The 11,793-nt window shown below is 36.8% G+C and overlaps 1 protein-coding gene and 1 non-coding gene across 2 annotated transcripts; one reads left to right on the plus strand and one right to left on the minus strand.

Moving 5' to 3' along the window:
- Window positions 294-365, minus strand: TRNAT-UGU. Its single transcript has one exon. It is a non-coding gene; the product is annotated as a tRNA-Thr (tRNA).
- LOC107626940 (cysteine desulfurase 1, chloroplastic) lies at window positions 3,342-9,600 on the plus strand (the record flags this gene model as incomplete). The annotated part of the gene is given in 11 exon segments (XM_016329824.1): window positions 3,342-3,564; window positions 4,311-4,444; window positions 4,532-4,691; window positions 5,134-5,320; window positions 6,108-6,253; window positions 6,329-6,401; window positions 6,563-6,626; window positions 6,976-7,075; window positions 7,417-7,575; window positions 7,802-7,981; window positions 9,517-9,600. Coding segments are annotated over 11 exon segments (1,509 nt in total).

Raw genomic sequence — 11,793 nt, forward strand, 5'->3', positions numbered from 1 at the left:
TAACAAAAAAATTATAAAAAAAAATATATACTTAATGAAAAATCAACAATTTTTATGAATAATAATATCTTATTTTTATAATCATGCTTGCAAAAAATTACATCAAAATTAAATCTCTAAGATATTTTTTGAAAATATATATTTACGGTTGGGTATTGTTGTGTTTTTAAATTATTTGAAGGCATTTTTGTCGATAATAAAATTCGAGTGCATTTTTGTTAGCGTTTGAATAATTCGGGGACGTTTTTGGACAACCTTAATTTTTAATTGTTAAAATAACCATTGTTAAAAAATGCCCCCATGCAGGATCGAACTACAGACCTTCAGTTTACAAGACTGACGCTCTACCACTGAGCTATAGGGGCTTATTCAATTTTATTTTCCTCCCATTACATTATTTATATAATCATATGAGATATTTAGCCATTTTGAAAGAAATACAAATTGCATGTGAACTCAAAAAATACTACTATGAGCACCACCGGTATGTCTATAGAGTAATGTTCTGAAAACCGCAAAATCTGAAAACCGGGCACAAAACGATTCGGACAAACATCAAAACCGCAAAATTTAAAAATCGAAATTGAACCGGCCGATAATCAGTCGGTCGAACCGAACCGTGATCCGGCCGGTTTTTTGGTTGGGCAGCAAAACGTTGCCGTTTCAACCTCTGAACCCTATAATCAAGGACGAAATCCCTAATTGCCTTCTCATCGAGCTTCACTGCTTCAGAAGTGAAGTGAAGGAGTGAACTGAGAACTGAGAACGCCTCTGGCCTCTCTGACTCTCACACGGGTTCTCATCACCTCCGTCGAGCCACCGCCGTCAATCCTTCGAACAGCCACCTAATCGCGCAGCAGCGGTCGTTCCTTCGACCAGTGACCTCCGTCGCGCAGCAGAAGGTTGTTCGTTGGAACAGCCACCTCCATCGCGCAGCCGCCGTCGTCCCTTCGAAGGTGCTCCACCACTGCTTGGTCACTCGGCGTCGCTGTCTCCCACTCTCCCTATTGCATGTTCTGTTGAAGCCTTGAAGGTGCCTTCGAGCTTCCAGAGTTCCAGGTAAATTTTTTTTAGTTATGATTGTTTGATACTTTGATTGAATAACTGTTGCATGTCTCTGCTCCTGATGAGTTTGATTGAGTAGTTCTTTGATTTTGTGAAGCTCTGTGAACTGAACTCACTGAAGTGTGACATGATGAACTCTGAAACTGTGAACTCTGAAACTGTGAAGTGTGAACTCTGTCTCCCTATTTTATTTTTCTTTGAACTGTAAACTGAACTGTGAACTTTGGTTAATAATTGTTGTTTACTGATTACTGAAACTGAACTGATTTTGCTTTGTTTACTGAACTGGATTTTGTATTTTGTTGAATAATTGTGAATAATTTTGAATAATTTTGGATGTTGTTTGTTGTGAACTTGAGAGTTGAGATTATTGGGTTGGATTTCTGGTAATGTTTAGGTATGGATGAAAGTATCAACCTTTTACTTCTGATATGTTGTTGCTCTGTTGTCTTTAATATTTTTTGTTTTATTGTGATTTTTTGTTCTTGAACTTGTTAATTTGATAATTTGCTAAATTGTTAGGTTGCTGTGATTTAATTTGTTGGATTTTTTTATTCAAGTTTTGTTGTTGTTTATTTGGTATACCTATTATCGTTCTTTAGATTATTGGGTTGCTGTGTTTCCTTTTTTAATTGTTAATTTGTTGATTTTTTAAATTGTTATTGTGATTCTTGGATATAGATTGCTTTTGTTTTTTGTTATTAGGTTGTTGGTTTTTTTATTCCAATCTTGCTCTCTTTAATTCATTAAATTATTGCTATTGTGATTCTTGTTGTTGAGATTGTTCTTGCTAGTGAGTAGTATTAATTTGGATTTGTTGAAATTTGTTAGACTATAACTATATTTGGTGTGTTTATAATAGAGGAATAGAGAAAGGGGCAGCTAGCATTGTTTCATTGATTGTTGTTTCAATTTTGCCTCTTCTCTGCTGCAAGAGGCTCACCCTCTCACTAATTCGATCTTCCTTCTTAATTGTTGTGAATTTGCTTGTTTTATTGATGGTTGAATTATTCACTCTATACCTTATACTTCCCCTAATTCAATATAATTGTTGAGTTTGCCTGCATGTATATGATATCAGTTTATTTATATTTATTATTTTATTATAAAACGATTTTTTCGGTTCAACCACGGTCGAACCGGTTGAACCTATAAACCAGTAAACCAGTAATTAAAACGGTTCGATGACCGGTTCGATTTTCAGAACCTTGCTATAGACCACAGTACCACACCATCATCACAAGGATCCAAACCAAAATCCCCAAAAAAAACATGGACAAAGGCACAAAAACTATATAATATGAATTATGCATTCATCCCTCATATATTATTCTTAAGGTTATGGGTTAACTCGTTTAATATTCGGGCCTCAATTGCGGAGGTGAATAGCAGCGGCTAATGGAGGTGTGACGGGAGTGAGTGGAAGAGCCTTTGGAGTTTGGCCCCCGTTTGTAATGCTTCCCCCTAATGGTCTTTCACCAGCGATCCTTTCCTTAAACCTTAATATCATCAATCAGCAATCACGGTGGCTCGATTCTTCGAAGGGAGGGGACGCCGGAACCGCTGTGGAGGTCGCAGGGAGCAGCAGCGCAGACCATCAACAGCACCGCCTACGATATAGTGTTCTGCGACTTGATAGGGACCAGAGAGAAGCCGCAGTGGAGTAAAAGTTGCAAGGGTAAGGGACCAGGGTATCTGGGTTGGGTTCTGGGTCAGTTTTAGGTTGTATCCTTGTAGCCCATCATGGGCTTTGTCCAAAAAAAAAATGACTTCTGTTTGTGTGTCACAGTAACAGTGTGTGTGTCAGATGCCAAAACAACCTCACCTATCCATTACCCAATACTGCAACGGATTTCCCCAAATTCCTTGTAGCCCATCATGGGCTTTGTCCAAAAAAAAAAAATGACTTCTGTTTGTGTGTCACAGTAACAGTGTGTGTGCCAGATGCCAAAACAACCTCACCTACCCATTACCCAATACTGCAACGGATTTCCCCAAATTCTGACACAGGTTCATCATTCCCTCAAATTCCGTATTCAAGTAACTACCTCCTTATTCCCTAATTCCTATACTTCAATTCTTTACCTCTAAATTTTGTAATTAACGCACGCTTTTTAGTTTTTTCGGTTGAATTTCTAAGTTTATTCCCTCCCACGAAATTCTTACCCTTTTTATTTTATTTATTTATTTTTACTCTGCTTTCTTGCTTCTTCTGCAGCACAATTCACCAAAATAACTGCGGTTTTGCGATTCTGTTGTTGGGAGTTTTGCTGATCAATGGAAGTTTTGCTGCCAAAACTTCCATCTTTCAAGTTCTCAAGCCCCATTTGTTGCTGTTCAATAAGCACTAGGAGCTCTTCTTATGTGAAATTCGGATTCCGTCGATTTTCTTCTCTATCTGTTTGTGCATCAACCGCTAATGAAGCTGTAGCTGAACCATCCCTTGGTTCCCCTTCTTTGGGGCACACCACAAGACCCCATTTTCCTATACTTCACCAGGTGACTATTTTCTTATCTTATCTTATCCTCGCTTTCATTTTTTTATCCTTTGTCATTTATGTTTAGCCTGTGAATGATTAGAAAATGTTTAGATAAGATGTTAGCTTTTTAATTTGATATAGTTGCTAGTTGTGATGCACAAGCACTTCATTTTTACTCATGTAGGCATGTATATGTATCATATACATATACCTTAACCTTCTTAAATTCATGACTAATTTCTAGAAAAGTGCCGTATTTATGAATCATATTCGATATTTGCATTCTTATCTGTGCAACATAGTTCGCAAGTTTAGACAAAGTTTAGACCCACTTTGACATTGTGGAAACATTGAAGCTACGAAAGATAGTCTCCTTGACTGCTCACTTACTGAAGCTTAAATGTTCTAATTTATCTTTTCGTCTTTGCTGTATGTTGTGATTGTGATTCACATCCCTAAAGCTTGCATTTCTTGTGTAACTCTTAGTTTATAGAGGAAGAATGTGTTCATTTGATGGATGAGATCTACAACTTTTTGCCAAACCTTAGTCAATGGTTAAACACCTAATTCTCATATCAAACAATCGCTAAGTATTGTAGTAAAGTAATGTGAATAGTTATAGAATGCTTGAATTCCAATGCAAAAGAAATGTGGTTCAAAGGTTACTCTTCATTAATAAAAAAATTAAAAAAATGGTGAAAAAGTCACTCCATATGTTATTCTTTAACATCATAAAGTTGTGATACTCTCAAACTCAATTCGCAGGAAGTAAATGGCTCAAAACTTGTTTACTTAGACAATGCAGCAACTTCTCAGAAGCCTACCGTTGTTTTGAAGACACTGCAAAGCTACTACGAAGCATACAATTCGAATGTACATCGGGGCATACATTTCTTGAGGCAAGTATAGTGTAATATTAATAACTAAAATTCTAATTGCATAATTTGGTTGTATGTTTTATCTTGCACAATTTTTTATGAATACAGTGCAAAGGCCACGGATCAGTATGAAGCAGCTAGAAGGAAGGTTGCAAGTTTTATAAATGCTTCTGACTCCAGTGAAATTGTATTTACGAGAAATGCTACTGAAGCTATCAATCTAGTGGCTTATTCTTGGGGCTTGTCAAATTTAAAAAGAGATGATGAGGTATTTAATGATAGAGTAATGTTATACATCCAAGTCTTTTTATGAACCAAGTCCAACCAAGTTAAACAATAAGACTTGGAGTAATGCTATCTATAATATAATTGACTTTTGTTGATGTTAGACCAACTTGGTTAACAAAAATCATTTGGATGTGTAGCATTATTCTTAATGATATATATCTTTATGAATGTCAAATAACATAATTGTTCAAAAGCCTGAGATCATTTTGTGTGTCTTCTTAAGTTTTGAAGAAAGTATTAAGGATTAATTTGAATTTGCAAAAGGAATTCAATAATAGAAATTTGAATATCAAGAAACATTGGGTATCTTTTAGTTAATTAAATTTCCCTAGTCTTGGTGTCCTTGTTAATGTTTGTGTTCCACCATTATGTCCAAATCTTGCCCTCATCAAATCCTCCATTCTATATATATATTCTTACAGATTATACTTACGGTTGCTGAACATCACAGTGCGATTGTTCCTTGGCAACTACTAGCTCAAAAAGTTGGGGCTGTTTTGAAATTTGTGAACTTAAACCAATATGAAATTCCAGATATGGACAAATTGAAAGAACTGCTGTCAAGGAAGACCAAGTTAGTTGTTGTCCATCATGTTTCAAATGTGCTTGGTATGTTTCTTATTTCTTATTATGTTTCTTTGTGTTGATTGAACAATACTTCAATATGTATACCATCAAAGATCATGTGCCTCTTGGGTTGATGGCTTGATGAACTTTTTATGTCACAAGAAGGTCACTAGGTTTCTAAGCTTTCTATATGGCATACTCAATGTTCTTCCGCAAAACTTTTCAAATTAGGTATCACTTAGCGTTGAACATTCCAAATTAGTATTTTCCCCCTCATTGAACTTGAAGAAACATATTAGGTATGAAAAGGTAAGAGACGAAACCTATTACTAGGAGAGTCAATTCCAAAACAGCCAGGCTGCTGAAAGGATTGTCTTTAGTTTAAATGGGAGCTCTATGTCTCACAGAGGCTGATAAGTGGCGCTTGTATCAGCATTCTGTAGGGTTTGGTTTAATCACACTTTTAAGAACAGAGAGTTTACTTTGCAAATGAATTTGTAAAGTGGTCCTTAATGGAGTATGAAGTGGCAATCCAAAACTTATTCTATAATGGAATCCACAAAATCTGGTTATTCTATAAGTTAAAAAAAATCTTATTAATATCAAGCAGAAACTAATGCTTAGCGCAGTACTCAATTCCATTACAACCTTAATAAGGTTAAATATCAGTGCATACATCGTATATGAACTGTAACAGCATCCTAATTTCTCTTGCTGTGTTTTTTCAATTTTTAGACTTCTATTTTATGCAGCATTGCAGCTGGTAGTACTTGTTGCTCACTTTTGGAGTTTATAGCTAAAATGAACTAGTTTTGATATATTTGTACAGCTTCGGTACTTCCTGTTAGAGATATTGCTAACTGGGCTCATGATGTTGGAGCAAAAGTGCTTGTAGATGCCTGTCAGAGTGTTCCACACATGACAGTTGATGTTCACAGCCTCAATGTTGATTTTCTTGTTGCTTCTTCTCACAAGGTTAGGATTGTTAACTTATTTTTGCTTGTATTTCTTTGGAACAATTATAATAAGTTTGTCAAATACTTCTTCCAGATGTGTGGGCCTACAGGTGTTGGATTCTTATATGGTAAAATAGACCTCTTGTCGTCCATGCCTCCCTTTTTAGGTAAGTAATTAGACATGGTATTTCCCTTGTGTCTTCTCGTTCAAATAGGAAATGACTATAAAATAAAATTGAAGCCCTATTTTTTTTTTGGAACCATGATTAATGATATTGTCTTTTGAAGCTAATATACTGATGGCAACCTCGGCCTTTTCTTTGTCTAGGTGGTGGTGAAATGATTTCAGATGTATTTCTTGATCATTCAACTTATGCTGAACCTCCATCCAGGTTTGTGAACTTGCTTTTCCCCGACTCTTATCTTATGGATAGTCTTATGTGACCTTGGGTGGAGATCACAAGTTTGATGAAGAGAATTTGTGGTTCTATTAATTTGCATGTCTATGTCTAATAATTTCTTTGCTTCTATGTTTTTAAAATTAACTCTGGTCAGTGTTACTGACAGATTTTAACTTCTCAATCCTTTAACTTCAAAAGGATCAACCATCTACAGTTACTGTTAGTAATAGATAATAAGTGATAGATAATATGTAGTTGTTGTTCTCTTTGCAACTTTTTTCTGTTTGGCATACTATTAGTTGACTCTGTCTAATTATTCGATGCACTCTGATTGTCCTAGATTTGAGGCCGGAACACCAGCAATTGGGGAAGCAATTGGTTTAGGAGCAGCAATTGATTACTTATCTGGGATTGGTATGCAAACCATACATGATTATGAGGTAACTTAGGCTTCAATCTTTTAAAGGACAAGCTATTTTATGATTCAAAGAACAAGAAAGATACATGCTATGAATTTATCAAAAGCATTAGCAAGCTTGATGTTCCTCTTAACTTTTTTCTCTTTCTTTTGGGGGGACAACCCAAAAAGGAAAACTGATAGAAATGGTTAACAAAATGCGTTCTAAATGAAAATGATCTGTGCTTATGTGAGAGAAACTGCACTGTAAATTAAGTTTGATAAATCTTTCTACGCATGTGCTTAGTCACATATGTTGATGTTAACAGTTTGTCTGGTGCAAGGTTAACTATTTTGATTCCAATGAAATGTGAAATTTCACAGGTGGAGCTGGGAAGATATCTTTATGAAAGGCTCCTTTCAATCCCAAATATTCGCATCTATGGGCCGGCACCTTCAGAAAAAATTAAACGAGCTGCACTTTGTTCTTTCAATGTTGAAAATATTCACGCAACCGATCTTGCAACATTTCTTGATCAACAGGTAAGAGGATAAAATGACCATCCCCAGTCCCCACACGCAAAGTTCTCTAAGAACCATTTTTTTCAAGAAAGAAGCTATAGATAGCAATCATGATGATCTTTTGCAATTGTATGCCTGCTAAAAAAACGTACTATTTAGCATTTTTGGAATTATGATCAGCATTGCATTGAGCATGTTTGGAAATTATTTGTCTTGAATTGCAATTGATGATGTAACATCTTTTCAGCATGGAGTGGCTATCAGATCGGGTCACCATTGCACCCAACCCCTCCATCGGTACTTGGGAGTCAATGCAAGTGCACGTGCAAGTCTCTATTTCTATAACACTAAGGAGGATGTTGACAATTTTATCCAGGCCCTCAATGACACAGTTTATTGTCAAGCAGCACAGGCAATGGAGAGCCCTGTAAATTCAAAATTCAAAGACATGCACCAAAAAATCTATTCTATATATGTTATTGATTTCTGTCGAGTTATTTTGGTTTCTTAAAAATATAATCTCAATAAATTTTTCATGTAAAAGATATTAGGTAAAAATGTGATTTTATAACCACGTCTTCAAAAGCTGTTTTTGAAACTACTGTTTAAAAAAAGCTTAAAAATAAATACACAATTTTGTTATAAAAAATACAGAAAATTTTGTAAAAAAAAAATACATAAATCTTTGAAGAAAAACACAAAATATAGAAAATTACATTTTTTTTTCTATTTTCTATTTTTCTCTCTCAAAGAACAAGAGAAACAGAAAGAAAAAAAAAAAATCATCCTTTTTTTTAATTCTACTTATTTTCTTCTGTTTTTTATTTTGTTTTCTAAACAAGAAAGTTGAACAAAGAAAAAAGAACGTGAGGGGAAGAAGACAAATGGATCATGAAGGGAGAATAGAGGAAGAATGAAGCTGAACTTTAAGTTGCATATTTTTTTTTTGTTCTTTTTGACTTTTGGTTAAATGTTTAATTAAACAATGACTTATTCATTTAGTACCATTCTATTTTTTTTCTCTCAAATATTGTTTGATTTTAATTACGCACATAATTATGGAAATATATTTTGATTTTATATAAATGAAAATCATTGGATAAATGATCCTTATTAATTTCTTTTATTATACTGTATTTTCACTAACAGTTGTTCTTTTTTTTTTTCTTTTTTTTTTGAGAAGGGTTGTTAATGAAAAATAAATAATATTACCTCACTTGACAGTTGACACTTAGTGCTTGTTTGAGGTCGTTAAGTTGATAAAAAAAAAAAAAAAATCTTTTTTCAATAAAAAAAACCTTTTCTTTTTTAGCCTGTTTGGTAAATTTTTAGTAGTAAAAATAAAAGTATTAGAAAAATAAAAAAACATCTTTTTTTAGAAGCTACAATTTACATCTTTGTTTAAAAGATCTTTTTTCTTAAAAAAAAAGATGTTTTTCACATAATAAATAAACAAAAAGTATTTTTATATGGTTATACACAAACATAATTGATAAATAAAAAGATCTTTTTGCATGAGTTATCCAAATATAAAATTACTTTTACTTTTTTATAAGATCTTTTGAAAAAAAGATAACTTGAAAAAAGATCTTTCCTCAAAACTAGACATATATTTAAAACAAAAATACTATTCGTATACTAAAATTAACCACTAATATATCTGTGTTTAAATATGTTCCGGACCTGGCATATGGGGCCCCAAAAAGGCCAAACAACGACCCGACTCCCCGGCCCAAATCCTCCCTACGGCTCGAACTGGCCAAAAAAACGGAAATCTCTAACCACATTCAAATTCAAATACTTCTCTTATCTTAGCCAAAAAGATAAGATAAGATAAGATAAAATAACAAGACAAATTATATAAAAGGGAGTCAAGGGCTTCCTCAGGTACGTTACACACTCCTAATCCATACATATACCTCTTAGACTCATTATGACTTGAGCATCAGAGTGTCTTTGCAGGTACCACCTCCCGCTGCTCCAAAGGTTCGATCAGGTCATCACCAAGACTGGCGAGTCCCCAATCCTTCCCTCAACCGGTACTAGCGAAGTCTTGTTCATTGGCGCCATCTGTGGGGACATGCGAAACCTTGATAGTATGACGGACGAACACGAAGAGCAGTTCTCAAACCTCCACGAACTAGATCCACCAACTTCTCCCCTCCCCAGCAAATGAGCCACGAAACAACGACTACTCCCAACCCTGGGGAGGATAACCAGCGTCGTCCATGCCCAGCCAACCCATAACAAGCAACAGCCATGAGTACACGACCGCCGAATAATTCAAAAGCAATGAGTACAAACCCTAGAAGGCCGGGTCGCCTCTAAAAAACGGTACCAACCCGAACGCAGAAGCAAAGAGGTCTCCCGAACCATGTCACGAAGAGAGGCAACTAGAAGGCGCATGAACCGCAGCAGATCCCGGGAACCCGAACACCACCGCGATGATGATGAAAGGAGATACCAGAGATATTCTAAGCAAAGAAGGAGCGAACAGGTGATAATAGGAGCTATGCCTATTCACTGAGAAAATCCTAAAGGCTAAGTTACCAAAAGGTTTTGACAAACCAACTGACATGAAGTATGATGGCACCAAGGACCCTCAAGAACACCTAACAGCATTTAAGGCCAGGATGAACCTGGAGGGAGCAGCCGACATAATTCGTTGCAGGGCCTTTCTGGTAACACTAGGTGGACCAGCAATCAAATGGTTCAATGCCCTCCCAAATGGATCAATATCCTGTTTTGACAACATCTCCGAAAAATTCATGGCACAATTCATCACACGGATTGCGAAAGCAAAGCAGCTTATCAGCCTGCTCAGAGTCACTCAACGACTAGACGAGCCCACAAGGAAAATACCTAGATAGGTTTAACGATGAGTGTTTGGAGGTTAATAGGCTAATGGAGTCGGTGGTCATCCCAAGCCTAACCAACGGGCTGATGAACGAGGATTTTTGAAAACACCTCACAACCAAACCGGTTTGAATCATGCACAAAATCCAAAACGTAGCAAATGATTATATAAATGATGAAGAAGTGAGTCAAGTCCTGGCAGCCAATAAACAGCACCACGGGCACACGGCCCCACGGAATAACCCACCACCCAAAAAATCCCCCAAAGAGAATTTCAAAACCACTGCCCCCAACCGGCCGCCTAGAGTTGAAAAGTTTATGACCTATACCCCTCTGCCAACCCCGATCACCGAGATCTATCACTAGATAGCGGAATTGGGCATCCTCCCAAAGGCCAGACAATTGAAAGAGCGCACAGGAAGTACACAAAGTCTGTACTACGACTATCATAGAGGATACAGACACAACTCAAGACTGCTTCGACCTCAAAGACACTCTCGAGGAAGCCATCCGAGATGGCAAACTCAAGGAGTTTGCCAAAATTATTCGAGAGCCCAAGATGATTAAAGGGAGAAGTCACCAAAGCGAGAAGGTCAAAATCCCAAAATGGTGAGACCGACACATCGTGAAAGCCTAGAGGCCGACCCGACAATAATAGTAAATGTCATTACCGAGAAAGATGCATCTGAAAAATCCAAATCCTCATTAAAAAATGATCTCCAAGTGCTGGCTGTAAAAGACGAAAAGAGAACCTCCTCCTTCCTGACCACGATAACATTCTCCTCCGACGACTGTCAGAATAGCACCTCAGTGGAAGATGCCACATCGTCATATCAGCTAAAGTCAGAACTGGTTTAGTAAAGTGCATACTGGCAGACACCGTTGCCGACTCCAACATCCTCTTCAAGGGAGCCTTTGACAAGTTAGTATTTTGAAACGAAAACCTACAGAGCTACTGCAACGGAGTAACCACACTTGGAGACAATTTTCTCAAACCGGACGGCTCCATAGTGCTACCAACCACCACCGGAATCGGCATCCAGAAGAAAACATACTTTCTGAGTTCATGGTTTTAAATGACTATATAGCTTACAACATCATCCTAGGGAGGAAGATAATCAATGACCTCTCTACCACCATATTCACTAAATTCCTAATCATGAAGTTCCAAGCTGATGACAAAACCATAGGAACCATACACGGTGATAGGGACATCGCTATGGAGTGCGACAACATTATCCTAACCCTCCGAAAACGGTCCCAAGACGCGGAAGAAATTTTCCTAGCCAACCTGAACACCCGACAAGACGATCAGCCCTGACCAGAAGTAGAGGGAGACATGGAGCAGCTACAAATAGGGCAAACCAAGGACGAGTTCACCTT

Source organism: Arachis ipaensis, chromosome B02, assembly GCF_000816755.2.
Source record: "Arachis ipaensis cultivar K30076 chromosome B02, Araip1.1, whole genome shotgun sequence".
Classification (NCBI taxonomy): Eukaryota; Viridiplantae; Streptophyta; class Magnoliopsida; order Fabales; family Fabaceae; genus Arachis; species Arachis ipaensis.